The following is a 21,166-nucleotide window of genomic DNA, read 5'->3' on the forward strand; positions in this document are numbered from 1 at the left end:
GCACTCGAATCGCCTTTTACGAGGCTCGTTGAACTGAACAAACGCGAGAATCTGCTCGCACACGTCCCTAACAAATTTCTCTTTCTACGAGCTATATCAGTAATTAAGCGATCAATCTCTCATCGGGTGCTATTAGCCGCTTGACTCCTTTTTTACCTGCGATGACTCGATCGCTCTTGGTCATATAATAAAATTGGTCTGGTCTTCTGGAAAAAAACTGGATATTTGTATAAGAAGCCGTCTAAATGAACGGGTTTTCACTCTGGACATAATTTGACGGTGCTCCCAAAGGTCCTCTCTTGTCACTATACATACCTACTGTATCTCTTGAGCTAGAGCGTTGCTCTTGGAGGGAATGTGACCCAGATCAAGCGCAGGAAGGAAGGAAGCTCGCGTCGCTCTGCTCCATCCCCGGTATAAAAAGAGCCGGGCCCTCCCGGTTGTCGTTCACTCTCGCTATGACTTCGCTTAAAGTACGTACTCGCTCTCATTGCGGTTCTTTCGCCTCAGAGCTCTATACGCTCTGAAAAAAGCTTCCAGTCTTTAAGAAGTGTAAATCCCAACTAATTTTTCGAAATCTTCGCAGATATCAGCCGCAGTCCTGTTGCTGGCAACAGCAGCCTGTGCTCAGTTAGGAGGCGGCAAAGGCGGTGTCGGAGAACAACAAGGATATGGACATGGAGGATACTATCATGTAAGTAAAAAATATTTTAGTTTAAGAGAAGTTTGTTTTCAAATAATTTTTAAACTATCATAATTTTTAAACTATAGTTTTCATACTGAATCCATGGTTTTTATTATGACGAAAAATCCAAAAATGATTTAAATCTCTATTTAAATAAAATTTAACTTTGGCTCAACCTGTTCTTCATACACAAAGAGGAAAGCCGTTGCATTATTTTCCTATTTTAATTAAACAGCCTGTGAGTAATTTTTTATTTAAAAAAATATATTTTATGTTGAAACTCTTGACCAAATAGAAAATATTGATTTAGCTAAATCGCACTCAATTAATTATGTAATTTTTCCATTTTACGACTTCCCCATAGTAATTATTATGAAGTGGTGGACCGATATTTTATTTTGCCTCGCAGCAATCACTTTTGATGGAAACAAAAACTGGTTTATCTGCTCTTCCACTAATTATCTTGTATGCTTCTGGGAAATTTCACCTTCGTTCTTTTACGAGACCACATTTTTATACAAAGGTCTCTCTGTGTATCGAAAAATATCAAGCCACTTTCGTCAACTTTCCAATCCAGAATATTTTCACCTCTTCATCTGATCTCCTCTAAATAAATATCTGAAATTTACAGACTCCTCACTACAACTACGAGTACGGTGTTACTGATACTAAGACCGGTGACAGCAAGAGGCATAAGGAGACTCGTGAGGGTGACAGCACCCACGGCGAGTACAGCTTCACTGAGTCCGACGGCACTGTGCGCACTGTGAAGTACCAAGTGAACGGCAAGAGCGGCTTCGTCGCAACTGTCTCGCACTCTGGTCACAGCAAGCACCCTGCCCAGTACACCCAATACTATAACGCGCCAGCCGTGAAACAGGAGGAGCAGCCCGCTAAGCCCATTGTCCTCCAGGACAATGAGGACAATGTTGTCCCTGTGGCCGTAGCACCCGCTCCAGCCCATTTCACTCAGGCTTGGGCCGCGCAGCAGCAGCAAGAGCATGTCCCGCAGCAACAACATGTCCCGCAGCAACCACAAATCCCTCTGCAGCAGTACGTCCCTCAGTACCAATACGTTCCTCAGCAACAGCAGCAGCATTACGTCCCTGAGGTCGCCGCGCCTGCCCCTGCTAACGCTGGCAACCGAGAGATTTACGGAGTCCCGCTGAGGTACCTTCCTCCTCCATCTGCTGCCCCCGCTCCTGTCCATGACGGAAGCAGCCAGCAGGTCCCGAGTGGAGTGCCCGCCCAGCAACATGGACAGTATGCCCTGCAGGGTGCTGGATACTACAATGTCGGCGATAACAAGAATAACGGTCAGCTTTCCTTGAACGGCCCTGATGTCGCTTCTCTTTTTGCTGCTTATGAACAGGCTGGGTTTGGATATGGAAAGGGTGTCGTAGCTCAGGGTGGTTTGGGAGGCGCTCAGGGTGGTTTGGCTGGTGTTCAGGGTGGTCTCCATAACAGTTACGGGTTGGGAGGTAGCTCTTACGAAATCGCTGAAAATGACGCTTCCGGGGAGAAGGACAAGGAGGAGACCCCAGTGAGAGCTCCTGTCAAGGGGCAAACCGTTCAGGGAGGCCAAGAAGTTGCTCAGGGTCTGGGAGCTTTGAATGGATACGGAAAAGGAGGATTGACCCTAGCGACCTTTGGCAACGCTCAGAAGGAGTTTGGGCAGGGCGCTATTGCTGCGCAAAGCGCAGATTTTGGAAATATCAAGGGAGCGGGGTTGGAAGGATTTGGAGGAAATTATGGAGGCTATCAATTTTCGCAGGCAGAACTTGCTAAGGCTCTAGAGGGATACGAAGGACTCAAGGGAGCAGGACAGTTTTCATTTGACGGTGCTAAAGATGGGTATGCGGGCTTCAGCAAGAGCCTCAATGGTTTCAGACCTATTTTGAATGGCAAGGGTTCCTATGGTGGTTTGGACGAATACGCAGGGTTCCAAGCTGACGCCCCCAAGGCTGAAGTGGTCAAGAGTAGACCCGTCCCTATTGTTAAAAGTGTGAGGTATATACCTGCAGTCAAAATACCAAAGGTTCTTAGACCAGTCACTCTCATCCACCATTAAATCATTATTTTCCATCACTCCCAATTCCTCTTCGCGAATTCACAAAATTTGCATAGCTGCAGATGTCTTCCAACACTTGAATCCTGTGGATTTCCTTCCTGTCGTTCACTTGTTAATGCAAGGGATTCCAGGGTGCGTTAACTTAGAGAGCTCATCAGGGTCTGGTAGAAACGATCGGTGGGTTAATTTTTCTTGAAAAAATTTAGCTGCACCAGAACTGTCATAAGCGCGCCAGTTGTGAAATTTCCAGCCTGTAAAAAGCTCAACCAGTTTTCATCTTTTGTAAATAGTTTCATCATCAATAAAAATCATTTTTTATGAATTATGATTTTAATTCCCTTCACCATTTTTGTGGGATCATTTATGATAATGATATACATATTCATTTAAAGAAAGTCATTCGCAGTAGATTTTGTTTCTAAATATTTTTCTGATAGAAATTCCTAATCTTTATATCAGTATTAGAATAATTATTATAATTTGAATTCAAATGATTTTTATTCATTTAAATTTAGTATTTTTATCATTATTTGCTTTTAGTACTTAAAATAGAGATATTTTCAATTTAACAAATTAAAATAGAATCATCAAATGCCATATCGTAGAGCAGCGAGCAGCAACGCTTCTTTTTCGTTTTTATCTTAAACTGTCCCTTTAATTACCTTCGTGATCACTGTCATTAATTTTCACATCGATTAACAAGTGCGATTAACAAATACACATTGGAAAATATTGTTTGCCAAACCATACAAATCCCGTATATGCATGTGTTTCCTTGGGAACAGTGTTATGTCCAGTATGAGGACGTGCGAAATTATTGTTCTCTTCAAAATTCACTTATAGCAACCCATCTCCTAATTTTGAGGCTCTCATGATTTATTAATATTGTAATTCAAAAACGCTAGGACCCAAAATTAAAATTAAAAATAGGAAATTTGAAAATATTACGGATATAAAACATAATAACCTATCTCAATACCTAAACACATTAACAAATGCCTAAAAACAACTATCATGTTTCTATTTTGCTGCCGTTAAAAATTTACCTTCAAAATTTATTTTTTTAAGATTTAAGAGTATGGGATTATATTCCTGTAATATTATTGGAACATAATTGCTTTTATATTCGATCATTTAGACTAGCAATGGTCCATTCCAAGAAGTCTGAGAAAACAATAAATTTTGATTTGAATTTTTAACATTAATCTTATGCATACTTTTAAATAAATTTAGAGTAAAGCAACTTTTTGTTCAACGATTCAGTGAAAGATATTTTGTTTAGTGAAAAGTGGTCATTTATTGAGGTAAAAAGGTTTAAGCTCTAACAGTCTCAAAGGGGTGCTAACAACAAGTGATCAACGAGAATTTAGTAGGCACCAGCACCGTAGCCTCCAGTATAACCATTGTCTTGGTGTCCAGAGTGGTGGTGGGTCTGGGGGTGAGTGGCGTGTCCCGAGTGGTGCACAGTGGCGATGAAGCCGCTCTTGCCCTTGACGTAGTACTTGACGGTACGGGTAGTTCCGTCAGCCTCCTTGAACGAGTATTCGCCCTCGGTGTGGTCGCCGTCGCGCTTCTCTGTGTGCTTCTTGATGTCGTGCGTGTGGTCATCGTGGACGCCGTAATTGTAGACGTACTTGGGATGCTGAAATAGTGGTACATTCGTTAATTAAGAACAGAGAGGACGCCTGCAGATTGGAAAGTATGCAACCTGCGTTGCACCATTAAATTTTCTTGTCTCATACATGATCCCATCAACAATAATTTCAACGCGCGTGTTTTTACTACTGAATTCCGGTGACTTGTTATAACGGAGTTAAATAGCGGTGAGAGGTTCGTTTTGAATCGGAAACAAGATTTTTTAGAGTAATGCCGCGGTGCAAGCGCGAGGTAAAAGTTTTGTGATAGTGCGCGGCATCAAAATACACACGGAGAAAGTAAAATGCCTCAATTTGACAAGAGAATGTAGTGCAAACACTTACGTGAAGATAGAGAAATCTAATTATGATTTGACTCACGTGGTAGTATTCAGGGTAGTGATGGTCACCACCACCATGTCCAGCAGCCTCCTGTCCTCCGTAGCCGTAACCGTTGGAGTCGAACTGTGCAGAAACAGCAACGACCACCAGGGCCAAGCAAACGATGACCTAAAATAATTTTGAATTCAGTTTGCTATGGTCAACTAATTCAGTAGCTTTCAGAATTAAACATTTTTGTATATACTTTCAAGTTCATATTTAAAAAGGATCTAGTTATAAAAAGAAATTAATCCTGAAAGATGGAATTACAGTAAAATTTGGTTTTAAATTTACTCCAATTGATAATATTAGAGCGCAAAATTATTTTCAGTTGCAAAATACTGGTGAAATTATTTTCACCAATCTTACCAGACGAGATGAAGCCATGGTAAATGTAATTGGATCACAGGTGTACTGAGACTGACTTGATTGAGTCGTACGGCTCTTTTTATACGAAAAAGTGGAAGCGTAAAAGTGGAAGTAGAGCTGCTGGTCCACAGTCCCCACACTCGGTGATCGGTGCCCAATGATGCATTTTTTTCTTCCGTTCGGACGCGCTCGCACGTTCACACGCGCGCGCCGAAAATGAGTTATTAATTCCCTCCATGCAATCCACTTATTCACTTCGTTACTCGCTCTGCTGGATACCCACAGATAATGCACACTGCACTTAATCGAGCCAATCGATATGCACGCGCACTGCTGAGTAAGAAAATCGGCCGAGCGAGTGAGTTTCTAAATTTGCGTCCAATAATCATGATAATCACATTAACGAATCGGTTTGTGCACCTGTCACTTTTTCACCAGCGAGTGCGTTTCTACTATAACAGCCGCTCGTATTATGAAAAATGAGATGCAGAAAAGTGCGGAGGATTAATAGCGAGAGAGTTTTTATTACCTCGCAATTATGATTAAATTTACTAACGAAGCGTTAAACTATTTGGATTTCACCTGATATAAGCTGCAGCTGAAATTCGCACAATTCTGTGTACCGAACATGTGAGGCGCGAGTTTAATCGGCCGGTGCAAAAATGAAAGTTTGCTTTCAGAAAAATGAAATGCTAAATTATCTGGTGTGATACGATATCTGGGTGATTTCCCTCCTTCTTCTCTCTCACACTTATCAGCAAGTCATCAATTTTTCTGTCGTGCCGGGTGGCCGAAAAGGGAAGTCCAAGTTTCTCACTCAGCAGGTGTTGAATATTACGCATTCGGTCTGTTCACTTCCTGTTTGATTTTGATTCAAAGGAGAGCAAGTTCTCGTGCCGTGCACAGTTTTTGTCATTCATGACGAATTGCGTAACTGGTTTGCAATTACGAGTTTGCGTCTTAATTTTAGCACTGCTGCGACAAATTCTGCAACATCCGTAACAGGTAACAGGTTCTTGGAGAAGTGGGACTGGATTAATTGAAACTACAGGTCAGATATTTTTCTTTTAAATTTTATTATTACATCCTGTTAGTTCATAAATACATATTATAGTAAAGAGTAAATGAATGTCAAATGAAAGCACTCTTAGGTTTTACAAACAATAATCCTCCGAAAGGGTTAATAATTTAATATTAGGAACTCAATAGTTGAAGATAATCCAAACTTATCCTTCTTCAAAGTGGCGTGGCTGTTTGATAAGGAGAATAAATTTAAAAAACACCTTTTTTGAAATTGTGTCATAAATGAAGTGTTTATAATTGACAGTAAACAGCTTGAATAGTGTGAAGACACAAAAATCTTTTGAATACACTATTAAGAAAGTGCCAAATGCCTGAACCACCTGCATTTGGTATTTAAATTGCAATCAGAAATGTCTTTGTAATAGTAATTGTCAAGATAATTGAGAGATTATGGTGTAAAAATGAGTGAATGGTTTCGATCAGTGTTGAAATTCGACCAAAAACATAAAGACACAGAAACAAAAAATCCTTAGTAGTTGTTTCTTAAATTTATCTAGAAAATTTTCTAAATCGTGAAAATAAATCATCTTTGTATGTTTATGCTAAATTTTCAAATCATTCTTAACTTTAGAGAGCGCAAAGGGTATTATTAAATGATCAAATAGTATAAGCCTACAGTCAGTCATATACCACATACCAACTAAAAGATTTTTTTAAAAAAAAAGTTATGTTTGGAATTTCCGTTACTTCACTTTTTGTCTTAAACATTGAATTTTTTTAAAATGCTGTATTTCATTGGAAATGATCATTTATATTAGTTCGCTTTAGTTATCCCTCATTAAATTATGGTTTTTAAAATTTCATTGCTCTTGCACTCTGAATGAATCAGAAATCACATTGGAAATATGTTAGTAAAAATACTTTCTATTCTTGTTAGAAGCTCCATTCCATTGTTAAAAAGACTCATAATTTATTTTACATTTTGCTCCCAATCAATGAAATAAAGTAATTAAATTTTGTTTTAAGATCAAGAAACTATTTTAATCTACCAATGCGTAAACCTTCATATCAGTTTCATCAATGATTTTCTCGGCATTTCTCTCATCAGTATAAAAATATTGGAATCTTAAGACGGCAGCCACAGGGGGGACAAGAGCAGCTTATTTGCGGCCTTTGGGAGCCTGCTTGTTGGACTTGATGTTGGCGCAACGGGGAATGTGGCGTTCGGCGGCGCCTTCGCTGAAACGGCGCGAACAGTGCGGACACTGGATGTAGTCTGAGGTGTCCATCGGCTTGGGCGGAGGCAGATCAGACAGTTTGCCACCAGCATCCATGATTTGCTTAACCATGCGCGCTTGACGAATAGTCTCAATGAACTCCTCATGCTTCTTACGCCAGTTACCCTTGCTAGTGCTCTGCTGTTGTTTCTGCTGCTGCTGCTGCTGCTGCTGCTATTGATGGTGAGAAATAGAATCTACTTTAGTATGATTTTTATGATATGCATCAAAATTAATTGAAGAAAAAAAAATACTTATTGCCTTTGAATTATAAAATTTGTTTTAGTTGAAATTCATTTACTTTTGCGTGTAATATTTAATTTTTAATGCATAAAAATTGCTTAACAAGCACGATGTTAATAAACAAAATCTGCCATAATATTTGGAATAGATGAATCGCTATCATGCAAAAATACATAATATATAAAACATTCGTCATGTACAGTGAAAGCAATGCAGAACAAATCTGCTGAAAAATCCAAGTAATTTATGTTTTTTACGGATCACACTGTGAACAGAACTAACCACATAAAAATAAAGAATGTGGCATTTATTTTTTTAAAGCGTAATTTGCATGCTGTGGAAAAGCTTAATAATTTCAGTGTTGAATAGAGAGCAGTTTGCTTTGATATTTTATTAATTATTTTTAATAAATTTCTTTGTTTCTCACCCTTTTCACTGGCTCTGCTCCCCTTCTGCCAGCACTTTTGACAAAGGATTCGGCCTCTGTGCCCTGGGTCCGCATCTTGACCGGGTCAAAGGCCTTGCGCTTCTTCTGCTTGGTTTTACGGCAGACGTCCTCGTGCTTTCCAATCCTATCTTCAGCAAAGCGCCGGCCGCACATACCGCACTCGGCCATGCCAGGAGGACATGGCTCTGTGTGCTTCACGGGGGGTGCGGCGGAACCAGCTCCCGAAGACGGCGAAGACTTTGGCTTTGGTGCCTAAGAATTTCACAATTATTTAATTAATTCATCTCATAGTGAATTGAAAAGTGTTACCTTGTAATCTGTAGAGTAAGGAGGACTGACTGACTTTGTTGGAGAGGTCACTGGCGACACGGCAGCGGGCGCAGGGCGCGGCCTTGGAGCAACCTGCCGAGAGAAAAAATTCGCTGACCTTCTCATGACTTTTTCAAACAACACACAACATGCACTTAAAAGCAACAATGGTCCATTCCGTTTAAATTTGTGATCCAAAAGCAAGACCAATAATTGTTTTACAACAAAATATCAAAATAGATTTGATATTTTCAGTTAAAGAGTGTATTTATTTTTAAGAACAAAAGGGTAATTGTTGCAAGCTGATTAATTAAAATAAAATGTGGAATATTTTTTTAATTTTGGCAAAATTAAATTTTATTATTGATGATTTTACTAATACTGCAAACTTGAAAAATCTTCAAAATTATAATTAGTGCAGCAATATTTAAGGAATCTAGTTTCTGAATAATTGATTATTGTTTAGCCCAAAGATGGAAGTAATTAATTAAGAAGATTCAAAACTGCGCTTGATTTATACTAACCGGCTCTCGTTTCAAAGGAGCCACTTTAATTTTCGGCTCAGCCAGGGCTTTAACCAAAGGCTTCTTCGACACAACAGGCTGACTAAGACTGTTTTCCGCATCGTTTGCAAGTCCGTTCCGAGCACCCACGTTGGACAGTCTTCCAAAAGGTGACGAACCATTGCTCGAGTCCTGCAAGGGACCCCGATTGGTCCTGGTGGTGGGTCTCATGGAGACGGGTGCTTGCAGAGTTGACGAGCGTTGGGTAGTAGGCTTGACGGGAGCCCTGGTGGTGTTAGTTTTGGGCTTCAGGGGGTCAAGGGGGTAGCTACGGTCCCAGCCGGTGGGCATCGACTTAGACTCGGACAACTGCGAACGTGAGCTGCTCATGGAGGACACTGATGAGGACAATGATTGCATAGACCGCCGCTCCTCAAGTAACTGCCTAACTCTGCCTGGAAAAAATAAACACATCTTTTCAAATTTCGCATCAAAACAATGTTGATAAAGTCTTATTTTTTTACGAAATGTTATTTAAAAAATCAATTTGTTGTTGATTTAAATATATTGCTATTTGCTATAATAGCGATTAATAGGTGAGAAATGATTTACCTGTAGAATTAGTGGAAGACCCTGAGCCTGAAGAAGTGTTTGAACCCGCACTTCCACGGCCACTTACTCTCTGTATGGTTCGCTGTTGTTGATCCTCTAGCATCTGAAGCAACTTCTGCTCTTTTTCTATCAACTGCCTTTGCTGGAACCTAGCCTGGAAATGTTAAGAAAATACAATGTAATCAATAGGAAGCAAAATACATACAAGGATTAATATAACATGAGCATTATGAAAACTGTAAAAGTTATTAACACTGCCAAGAACAATTTTCTCATAATATAAAATTCAGTGTCTTTTCAAATAATAAAATGTATAGTTTTACAATGAACAGTTAAAGCAATTTAAGAGAAAACCTGTGGTTTAGCAGCTAATTGGCATGATTTCGATGTGTGCACTATAATAAACGAGCAAACGATCTGCGTGCGTCAGCAATAAACAAAGTTACACGCCGCGTTGTCATGGTGACAAGTGCGATTGAAATCTGTCTCTTTTCTTTAAGCTTTTTGGTCTTCAAAATATATAGAAATATAATAAAAAGTAAGAACAAGATAATCAAGCTAATATTTTGCTCTATGCTAATAGTTTCTTTCCACCTTATATGAAATTTTACATAACATAAAGAAATGAAAAGATCAAACAGCTTGATAGAAAAATTCATTTTATCACATTTATGCTCTTTGATTATTCTTTCTTTTTAAAGGTCGAAAATATTACCTAATGTTCTATGCCAAATTGGTGCGATCAATGGGCTATTTCAGCTTTTGATAATTTAGTCAGAAAAGCTAGAGAATAAACCAAACACGCATATAGATTTTGTGCATTGCTGTTGGATATGCAATGACAATAATTTCCCCTTACATAATTGTATGTATAAGTGAGAGTAAATTCAAATTCATTTTTATTTGAAAAATAGCATTCCTATTTTACAAATTTATGGATCTTCGTTTAACTAAGATCCCTGATATTAAAAAAAAAGAATTACATAGATGATTAATATCCTTATATTAAAGTCTTATTATTTATCCTACTTCTTTCCTTAAAATCTGTGGTCGAATTTATTTAATTATAAGTTATATGGAAAAATGTTTTGCAGTTGCACATTTTGAAAAATATATTGATGCGTGAAATAAAACAACTCACTGTTGCTTCTGGGAAATTGTAAAAATACAGACAGAAACCAATTTCCTCATTTAGTAGGCCTTAACTATTAAGCCTTAATATACTAATTTAAATTGACTTGTTCTCCCAAAAAAGTTGTTGAAAAATACTATTGTTAGTAAAACTAACTTTAGGGTGATCCACCATGTGTGGAGACGGTGAGCAGGGTAAGGATATAGACGCCCTTCTCGCATATTCAGGCTGAAAGGAAACCACTTCTGGAGTGTACCCGAGAGCGCCGTCACTGGACGACAAGTCCCACGAACTGTTGAAGAAGGTGGGACGGTCCACCGCCTCCACTGGGCCACTTGGCGTTATCACAATTTCCGTTCCTCGCATTGTTGCGCCTCGATTTCTGTTTAGCAGCGTTCGTCTTAAACTAGGGCGCTTCCGGAGGCGAGCTTTTCGCATGCACCGCCAATTCCAATTCGCCAGTCAAGCACATCTTATCACGGATAAGTGAAAATTTGCGAGAAATTAGAATCGCGCCCTGCACTACTCAACATCCTGCATTGAACACTCTTGTTTGCACAGAGGATTGTCACAAACTGACAACACATCCGTTTCGAAAATACGCTGTGGGTTACCATCATATTGGGTAGTTAAATCTACATGCGCCACGCATTATTTCCACTACAATAACAGCATTTTTAATGGCGATCTGAGCAAAGATAAAGTGCGAAGTGCTACCACTTTGTGTCTGTCAATGTCATGGGAGTTGTTAATTTCCCACCCCGCGGATCGATAACAGGAAACACGCACCGTGTCTAGGGTGCAGCGAGAGAGACAATTTCATAATAATAATTATCGTCCATTGCGTGCATGACTGGACATGCTATTTTCAACGGCTCTCGCGCGCTGCAGCAGCATTTCCACAAAAAACATAACCGCACCTAGTTCGTAATGCACGCAACCCTCTAAATTATCATGTTATCGAGATTATGACAAAAGCTGTGCAAATATGTTCGACTTTATTTTGTGAAAGGTCATTACTCTTCCTTTCCTAAGAGGAATTTAAAATCTTATACAAAATATGTACCTTTTTTCATTTGACTTTATAAGGTCATGTTATTTTTTTCACTTTTTGGACTTTTTGCTTAAAGACTTAGTCTAACTTAACCCGATTCTTGCACGCTTGAATGGACAATTCTGTAACTAATCTATTATGTGGGGTCCAAAGTGTATGCACTTTCGGAAGTTCAAACCGACCACTTTGTTAACCGCTTGCAGTATATATACGCGTTTACCAGCGCTGCCTCGCTGCTTGATTGGTTTTTTTGAGAGTTGTTTTAACTCACCTCGTTTCGGGGTTGTCCCAGGGCAGGACTCCCACACAGTAAATCCTAAATACAATATTTTCTTAAAGTGAATTTATATCCAATAGCTAAAATGTGTTTAAATCTAATAGGAGAGTTTTGAAATTGATAAAAAATGTGTGTGGAGTTTAAGAAAGATATTGTTCAAAATGAAGATTGGAGGACTCAAACGAATTAAAATTACTGCATTCTAAAAAAATTTAAATCCATCATAATACAATTTATATGGCACTATAATAATTTAAATCTTGAAACAATGAATATCACGTCATCCATTCTACTTAATGGTTATATAGATCGATCCTTGCAACGCAGTTCACAGAAACCAATAGAGTCTGATTTGAAGGACAAACAAAGTGGCGACACGACGGAAAACTGACGGAAAATCAATCAACACAACACACAACACGGTGCTGTGCAAAGTAAGGAAGGAAATATCGCACCAAATGAACGTAGTTTCTGCTGCTGGCCTCGTCCCAGCTCTTCGCCGCCCAGGACATCCCGAGGGCCATGGATACGACCTCGGCCATGCCAGGGTCCGAGCGGCGGCCGCCATGCTCGGACAGGCTGTCCAAGACGCGTTTCCAGCCGGCCATTCAACCACTGACCACGACTGGAAGAACGCCACGTGTGGCGTCACGAAAATCGAGAAAGCGGCACAGAGGCGAATGGGGTGGTCAAAAGTGACGTCACAGTGGTCACGCCAACCCTTCCACAATATTGACCGACCACCGGCCAGATTGAGAGTGATAAGACCGGCTTATGACTCAAGATCGAGGCCACGCCGGCAAAAAGAGCTTGCGAAGTTCTGGCGCACATGCAAATTTCAAATTGCGTGTGTTGTTGAGCCACATTCAGTAATTATTCTCGCTAGGGTTTAATCGATGGATTTGTCTTCATTTGTGCTCGTTCTTGCTTTAGATCGGAAGAGCATTAACTTTTGAGAATAACTGTTATTTTACAATCTCTTACTCCTTGTCAGATCAGTACCGCTGCTCTGATGAAAGCAAAGGTGCTCTTATCTGCAATAAAATGTATTATACTTTATAACAATACTTAAATTGCGTGGGTAATTATTTATAATCCTCCAATGTATTTATTTGACTTCCAACTGGGATTGAAGCTGAAAGTATTTTTGCAGTACACATACCACTCAAAAAGGATATTAAAAATACCATAACAGCTAATTAAATCTAACACGACAACACATCCTGCGTTATTTGATATTTGGATGTATTTTGAGAAGAGCTTGATTTTTGGGACACGCGACACATCAAAGGATGAACAGCGTGAATGCCACTGCGTCAAAATTGTGGGAAAAATATTAAGGAAAACATCCGTCCTCTTGTAAAAATTTCGATGAAAAATGGCACCTGTCTCGTCCTATTATGAATCGAGCATTTCCTCCAGAAACATCTCGAGCGCGGCGAAATCAAGGCCCCGCCGTTCGTTTCAAAGGTGAATGTTGTCTTTTTCAATATCACGGTCCTCGCACTCTCTCCAGCAATAAAGTCATCAAAATGCAGGCCTGTTTGGATAGCTTTCGTTCTCTTAATACCACAGAAACCGACGCGCATCACTGACGACGAAATTTTCACTAATATTATGACGCATCTCGCTGTAAAAATGACCACAGCAAAAACACCTCCGACATGAGTTAGTCCTATTTTTTGTCGATTTAAATTACTGATGATTTGAATAGTTTGAATCAATTTTACCAAACTTACTTAATCTTATTTGAGAGCTTAAAGTAAATTAGTAATTCTAATCTAGAAATTCAAACATACCAAAGCCTTTCTTCCCTACAAAATAACGTGATCAGGACGAAATAGATTAAAAATATAAGCAAATACTGTATAAGAAATTTATACTAAAAACCGCAGTTATGTCTGTTAATTTAATTTAGTTTTAAATAGTCAATGACCCGTTTTCCCTTGTCGCCTGATCATTGTGGTTCCGAGAATTATGAATTCGTTTTCCTTCTTCGTCTTTTCAAAGGCCCGGAGTTCCCAGCCGTTAAAACGATGCTGGCGACGTGAAACGCATTGTGCTCGAAATTGAATCGATCCTCGGGCTAAATTATAACGGCGCGTCGAGAAATGCAAACTGCTGACGAGAGCTAATAAATGGTTGCCGATCCTTTGTGGCGCGCGCTACCATTTCCCACTTGGTACCTTTATGTGCAAAAATTTATTCCAAAAAGGGCATTAATATCCAAGCCAGGGTGAAGAACCGAGTGGTGTCAAGAACCGAGATGCGTCATAATATTAGTGCAATGAAACGAGCTCAAAGTAAGAGGGAAACTGATCTAGCCAAAGGCTAAGCCTCTCGAGCCACGCTGGTCGCCCAGGTCGCATGCCCTTATATGTGCAAACCCTGAGTGACTCATTCCCCTGACGGTGTGGAAGGTGAAAACTCTGTAGCAGCAGCGGCACCACCAAGGCCGTGACTCGTAGAGTGGGACCAAAGACGACGTTGGAGATAATCCACGCGTTCAGTACACACTCACTGACTCACATCGATTTCGCGAATAAAAGTCACTTGCGAGCCAAAGTTGTGTCGGCTGCTAATTTCTTCTGCTTTATTTCTTGGTATCTATTTGGTATCTATTATTATTTAATTGAAGAGGCCCTCGATATTTTCGTGTAAATTGTATATTTTATAATCAGTGTAAACAAAATATATTTATGCTCTTTAGTCAGTCTTCAAAATAATGATAATAATACTTATTTGTATAACTATACTCAAGTTTCATTAATCATTAACATAAATTTTAGATAATAGCAACTTACTTGTAATGATTGAACATAATAATTTTCTTGTTAAATGGCGACGAGCTTGAGGATTTTAGAACATATATTTTTATAAAATTAAAGAATATATCATATTTGCTTTATTTATTTTTATTTTTAGGTGAATTCGAGCACAATTTCTACTGCTCCTAATGAGCGCTCATTGATAATTATAACGCAAAGTGCGAAAGCAAGAAAAGAGTGACCGCACACAAAGGTGGTTTCAAACGACCTGAAGAAGCACCTCACCTAGTTTAGCCGCGTTTCGCGCTCCGCGGCTCACCCACTTTTACGCTATTAATTTAATTAAGACCATTGTTCATCATCTCTCTACAGCGGCGGCCAATTAAGAATGCCATACGCTGTTTGTTCGTGATAAAAAATAGTTATGGCTCGAGTCAATTGAAGGAGAGATTAATAGTGCAGAAATTGAGAGCCTCGCGGCTCAGCAAAAGTAAATAATACGCCACTTGACTTGACAAAAACAGAGAAGCAAACTGCTAGAAGGCACACTGCAAATATGGCAGTGATGACCGTGTAGGCTACTAGGGATTTTGCTTTATGCAAATAAATAATTAACGCCGAGAGTAATAACAGCACTAATAAACTTGTTGCACGTTACGACATAACAGTGAAGCAATTTTATCTAAATTAAAAGAAGATGCTTTTTACATAAGATAGGGGCAAGGAAAATAAACAAGAAATCTTGTATGAAAAGAGCGATTAGCCATTAATTATATAACCTTCAGCTCTAGAGTGCTTAACAGGGCGTTTATTGCACAGCACGAAATCGAAAATAACCTAGGCGATTCGCTGCACTGGCTTTGTTACCCAATGCGTGCATCTCATGCACTCTGCCATAATGGAATATCACATTGCGAGGAAAGGCGTTTCCTGTTGTTTTATGCTTGATGCTCATCCGCTACCCGCATCGCAACAAATCCGAAATTGTTTGTACTATTGATGCATATAAACAAGAATTTTAGGTAGCGAAGGTATACCATCCATTTAATCCATAACATTTCAAATAATGAAAACAAATACAAAATTTTGTTGAATAAACAAATTATTTTTAAAAATACGAAGGAAAAGGTAAAATATAATAAAATTGTGCGTATTATGCTTTTCAGAGCATTTTATTTTTATTCACTACTGAAGTGCAATTTGATTGCTTTCCCACAAAATAGACGTAATTTAAGAGTTAAAGTTGTAGTTGTATTATTTTTTGACTGACCTGCATTTGGGCGAGGCGCGAGACTGGCGGGTGTGTCGGCGGCGAGGGTTCCATGAGGACGGTGAAGGGAGGCGGATGATGCATAAGTGAGGCCATCGCTGCTGCCTGAAAACAAGCCGCATTAAAAAATGAGCCAGACGTCATGCAAATCCGGCTAATTTGGCCCGCACACATGGTGTACAATTACAAAGAGAGGATGCGCAACAGGCCGCCCAGCCCTCCAAGTGTAGGAAAAATAAGATCGCTCGAATTCCATTACGATGAAACACCGGCAGCGTCGGTGAATTCATGGTTGCATTTTGCGCTGAACTGCTCGCGGTAATTTGTTTACGAAAGGGCGTGGCGCCAAATATCTGATGGATCGTGAAAAATCGCCGCTTTTAGTAGCTCACAGGCGACAAATACGGTGGTTAATTGGTGCCGGCATGATTTTCACCAGACCGCTATAGCAGGCGAAGTCGACCACACACAAGTCGACTATTCAATTAATTAGCCAATTTATAGGCGCTGCCACTTCAGACAGTGAATTGATAATTATGCATGCCAAAAAGTCATTATGTCACTGAGTAGCGGAAATAAACCACAGTAATGTTGCATTTTTCACAAAGATAGGTTTGATATTTTTATTGTGGATATATTTCAAGTAAATTGATTTATTTTCAACTCTGGGCTATGAATAAGATGCACACTAGAGATTAATAATAACCTGTTTTTCATATTATTTTAGAAAATTTTAATTTCTAAAATAGCTGTCGCACGGTAAAGCAAGAAAAAATGCTGCACAGAAAGAAGATATATCCACTAAAGGAATTTTGTGTTTGTGTTGGATCTTCTGTAAAGCTAACTAGCCGTCTAAAATAAACGCCCTAGATAAGCTAGACATGAAGTTGCGCAGCGCGTTTGTTTTCAAAACGAAAATTGCACACCGTATTATATTTCCTGTACTTATATAATTTGATTCACACTGAACTGCACAGCACAAAATTGTCCATTGGTTATATTCTCAGCTTTGCTGACCGCAGCAGAAAACGAAATAAAGCCGAATCGCCGGCACTGTGGCGCTGATAGCCCGTCTGGTTGAGTTTCCTGAATGATATTAACCTACATCAGATAAATATAAAAAGCCGCGGCACCAACTAAGAGTGTAGAAACCCCTGTGCTGCTTTTCCCTTTTTTCTTTTTTGAAACATCAAAGGCCGTGCTAAATGTTTGTGTCACGTTAATTCCAAATGTAAATTGATTTCTGCTTCCTGTTTTTGAGGTAAAAGGTGACTCCTCAAAAACACTATGTAGTCCAATATGCTGTGTGTTGACCAAATTCTGAAGAACAACGATTATTACGACAATCAGCGGCACGCAAGGTGGGCTGTTTGATTTGCATATGCATCAACACCCTCTTAACATACATTCTGATAAATAATGGCGAACTAAATCGCTGTTTGCCGTTTCGTACGCAAAAATACAAACACAATTTTCGACCCGAATATAACGCGCTGTTCTAATATCTGGGTCACTTCTGCGCATTTCCCGATCTCAGAAAGCCGATACGAAATAAACACAGATCGTTCCCTGATAAATCCGATTGAACTTGAACCGATATTTGATACAATTACGTGGGAATATTATTATATAGGTGCCACCGAGTCGTAAAAAGTCAGGTTTTTGTTTACCTTGAACTGCAAAAGAAAATTGCACACCTAGTTGATTGGCGTGTGTAGGTTTTGTATAAGCTGCAAATAATCGGAACCCGTATCATTTTTTCTAGACTCTAATTTATCAGTCAACCTGAAAATTTATTGGGTGCGCCTCATTGTCAGTGTGGTACATGGCAGCAAATACGCGTAAAATGATGTCAGTGTGTAGAAGCGGAGTGACGCATCCTCTAGAGGAAGTAATGTAATTTCGCGGCACTTGCAATGCCTGTCATAATTTGATTTAACACCTCTTTCAAGCACATCCTCTCTGTGTTTAATTGTTTCGGATACCGTAAATGACTTCCATGCCAGTGATGGTTAAAAGAATACCTATAGACGCGACAAATTGTGCAGCAAAATATTTATATTTTTAAATTTTATTTTAAAGTGCAGCACTTTTTTCTTTTGTTTAAAATATTCAAAAATTGGTGAAAAGTGTCCAAAGCAATTTCATTATCTACTAATTTGATATGGCATTCATTTCATAAAAAAGATAAGCAGTGTCTTCTGAACTGCCAAAAGGATACAGACCAACAAGACATCATCTAGGTCCTAGGTCTGACCAAAATATTAAAATTTGATAACGTTAAAATTAAATTTTTTCATAAAGTCACTGAAAGAATTAAATTATTTCAGTGTTGCTGTGAAGTGATTTAAAAATGCACGAATAATATATATTATAGTTCCAGCTTATAAATGGCTTGAAGTAAAATCTTGAATTCATGAATAACGACCAATTTTCTTTAGGATATTTAAAACCAGATTTTCAACGTACCTGTTTGAGTGGGCCCGCAGACAGACAGAACGGCAGACGAGTCGATCTGCTCGTGAGGCGTCTGTGTGATCTTCTTTGCTAGCCGGGATGCGTCTGGCAGTCAGTCACTGTTACTTTTATGCACTGGTGCACACGCGAGAGGGCCGTGTGTGCTTCTGGCGAACAGCACGCCAAGCAAACGCCAGCAATAGTGCAGCGAGCAGGAAGGAGGCCGAGGAAGAATAAAATAAACGACGACGACGCGACGCTCGGCAGGCGCACACGTTCAAAGTGTTTTCGCTTGCGCCGCGCCCCGCCTACGCAAGGCGCGATCACACCGCATTTTCATATGAATACAGCGCAGACACTTGCATTACGAATTACCAAAATTGGTTTGTGTGTCAGTCACACTCCCCTATGTAGGCCTTTCATTCCTATCAAATCGATACCTAGTGTTTGCGCGTCAGGCGCCAGCTTGCAGTGTCCTGCGAGTTTTTTTATTAGGACAAATTGCGATTCAATTCAAATACATCAACACCAACGCAACACAAAACACAATGTTGTGTGTGCTGAGTGAATTTAATAGAGCAATGTCTATTTTCAACCCTTTTCACTTAATTAAATTAATTTTTTGACTTCATTGCCAATTCTAAGCTAATGTAAATTGTTTGACGTTTATATAAAACAATTAAATTTGTGTTCCTGCTTTTTTCAAATATATTTTTTAGGCTGAATATTGTTTTAACAAGCGCTCCTTACCTTCTCTGCTTACGTTTGTTTGTGACACGTTTAGTGCTGAAATATCAATCCCCATCACAAATAAGATAACAGCTTAATATTATTAGAATTTAATTTGCAAAACACGTCTATTTATTATGGCGGAAAAGTAATAGCTAATATAGCTAAAATATAATATAAATCTTTTAAAATGTTATCCTTTTTTATTTTTGGAAGAATAATTATGATTTATTCCAATAATAAAATCTTTGTTTTGTTTTCTACGTTGGGCTTCTTTTAGCCCAAACCTCTCGCAGGGGCCTATGAAATTAAATCATCAATAAAGCTTCTTCAAACACCATTATCTCCTTACTGGTGCGAAGGCCACGAAATTGAAAGGAAGGAAAATCAATTTCTAGTCGATTTCAGACCTATTTTATTTTAATTCAGCCGGAAAGCAGGTCACCCGATTCTTACCATATTAGGAGGTGCGAGTTTTGCGATAAAGCGTGTAAGGAACGCGCGCGAAGAGAGTCATTAGCGATCAGGTTGATTATACTTTGTACATAAGTATTTATTTGCAGTGAAGTGGTCTTTGCGTTCTCCAACTTTTGAACAATAGCTTATTGAGTCGCAAATGACGCAATGGCTTACCTATTGCATGACTGGAATTATTTAATTACCCTTTACTTACCTGCATTTGCTTTTCCACCTAAAGTTTATACAGACTATTCAACAAAGCGAACCAGGTCGCTGTGGTATAATATTGGTGACACCGATTTCCTCTCAGCTTAATAAATTACAACGTCTATTGATCTGTCTACAAGACGCCCCAAAAATCTGTATTCTAGTTTGGCTCATCTTTAAATGACGAGTCTATTTTTAACAATTTTAAACGTCGATTTAGCATTACAAATTTTCACCTCAAAATATAAGTAATTTGCGTAATTTGCTTATATATTGTTAGCAGATAACTTCTCTCTAATAACTATTCAGCATGTTATACGCAGCGCATTTGTCTTGCTATCAATATAAATTGATTCTTGGCAGTTAGTTCAATATAAACGAGTCGACGATTAAATTATTATTTGCGCAACAACAGTACCGCAGTGTTGTATTTTCCAATGAATTGATAGTGGTCTAGATCTACATTAATATATTTATAAAATACTCAGGACGGTACCGTAAAAGAGACCAAAATAACAATCTAAAAGCAACCATATATATAGCGTCTTTTAATTATATGATTATATTTAGCGCTGTTATACCTGAAATCCGCGATCGCTGTGTGCAAGAAATGGCTAGTGATGGCTGTGCCGCTGAAAGTGAACTGCCGTGTTGTGGAACTCAAAGACAGACACCGAGGTAGTTTGCCCACGCACCGACGTCCCACATTGAACCACCTTGCAGCAACCCATTTACCGCCCTTTCTTTCCATTGTGACCAGACTAATATGGCAATAATCAAAACGTCAGCTGCAATAACGTGCATTATAGCCAACTGACTGAAAATTTGTTTCCAATTAATAGGATGAACTGATAACTTTTAATTCCGTCTCATAATTTTAAAGGGGCGGTTAATAGCCCGCGTGAGATTTTATGTGTGAGCCCGTTTTCCCAAGTCAACAAGCTAGGTGTAATTTTAATTTATCCTAATGTTTAATCTCCATAGTTTTTTATCAGTTCATCTTTTTCGAGATCGGCGACCCCTAAATATATTAAGCAACTCGATCGAGTCCCAATAACATCGCGTACGAGTGACATATGGGCTTGTGAGCCTTATTACAATAAACCCAGTCCAGAAAAAAGACCACCTTCCAAGAGCTATTATCAGACTTAAATATTTTAACGTTATAGCTCATATCCATCGGGTTATTTTTTTGTCCCGAGTTTACCTTTTCCCGAAAATGATTTCCTGAGTTTGGCCCAGTCCCGGGAAAATGTTC

General features: G+C 39.1%; 3 protein-coding genes across 7 annotated transcripts; 1 reads left to right on the plus strand and 2 right to left on the minus strand.

Moving 5' to 3' along the window:
* Positions 1-427: 427 nt before the first annotated feature.
* LOC135938911 (AT-rich interactive domain-containing protein 1B-like) lies at positions 428-3,078 on the plus strand. The gene is made up of 3 exons (XM_065482945.1): positions 428-473; positions 587-694; positions 1,317-3,078. The coding sequence occupies exons 1-3, from the start codon at positions 459-461 to the stop codon at positions 2,754-2,756; spliced, it is 1,563 nt and encodes a 520-aa protein (XP_065339017.1). The 5' UTR covers positions 428-458; the 3' UTR covers positions 2,757-3,078.
* Positions 3,079-4,028: 950 nt separating this feature from the next.
* LOC135938920 (cuticle protein 19-like) lies at positions 4,029-5,289 on the minus strand. Its single transcript, XM_065482967.1, has 3 exons — positions 5,141-5,289; positions 4,772-4,900; positions 4,029-4,398 (listed from the first exon to the last, which is right to left on the minus strand). Exons 1-3 carry the CDS (start codon positions 5,156-5,158, stop codon positions 4,123-4,125), a joined length of 423 nt encoding a protein of 140 aa, XP_065339039.1. The 5' UTR covers positions 5,159-5,289; the 3' UTR covers positions 4,029-4,122.
* A 908-nt stretch (positions 5,290-6,197) lies between these two features.
* Positions 6,198-20,580, minus strand: LOC135938917 (zinc finger C2HC domain-containing protein 1C). 5 transcript variants are annotated; one of them, XM_065482960.1, is made up of 7 exons: positions 18,526-18,756; positions 16,057-16,161; positions 9,556-9,709; positions 8,965-9,398; positions 8,441-8,533; positions 8,111-8,383; positions 6,198-7,614 (listed from the first exon to the last, which is right to left on the minus strand). In XM_065482960.1, the coding sequence occupies exons 2-7, from the start codon at positions 16,150-16,152 to the stop codon at positions 7,324-7,326; spliced, it is 1,341 nt and encodes a 446-aa protein (XP_065339032.1). In that variant the 5' UTR covers positions 16,153-16,161; positions 18,526-18,756; the 3' UTR covers positions 6,198-7,323. The 5 variants fall into 5 exon arrangements, with proteins under 5 accessions (XP_065339032.1, XP_065339033.1, XP_065339034.1 ...); XM_065482961.1 differs by having other exon boundaries at positions 6,198-7,611; positions 18,526-18,754; XM_065482962.1 differs by having other exon boundaries at positions 6,198-7,608; positions 18,526-18,751.
* Between the last annotated feature and the right edge of the window lie 586 nt (positions 20,581-21,166).

Source organism: Cloeon dipterum, chromosome 3 (genome assembly GCF_949628265.1).
Source record: "Cloeon dipterum chromosome 3, ieCloDipt1.1, whole genome shotgun sequence".
Lineage (NCBI taxonomy): Eukaryota > Metazoa > Arthropoda > Insecta > Ephemeroptera > Baetidae > Cloeon > Cloeon dipterum.

Excerpts from the sequence above, each read along its gene's own strand:
- LOC135938911 (XM_065482945.1), top strand. Across the intron at positions 695-1,316 it reads GACATGGAGGATACTATCAT|ACTCCTCACTACAACTACGA; the intron begins GTAAGTAAAAAA and ends TGAAATTTACAG.
- LOC135938920 (XM_065482967.1), bottom strand. Across the intron at positions 4,399-4,771 it reads ACTACCCTGAATACTACCAC|CATCCCAAGTACGTCTACAA; the intron begins GTGAGTCAAATC and ends CCACTATTTCAG.
- LOC135938917 (XM_065482964.1), bottom strand. The coding sequence starts at position 12,626 with ATGGCCGGCTGGAAACGCGTCTTGGACAGCCTGTCCGAGCATGGCGGC. Across the intron at positions 9,399-9,555 it reads GTCTTCCACTAATTCTACAG|GCAGAGTTAGGCAGTTACTT; the intron begins GTAAATCATTTC and ends TATTTTTTCCAG. Across the intron at positions 8,534-8,964 it reads CTCCTTTGAAACGAGAGCCG|GTTGCTCCAAGGCCGCGCCC; the intron begins GTTAGTATAAAT and ends TTCTCTCGGCAG.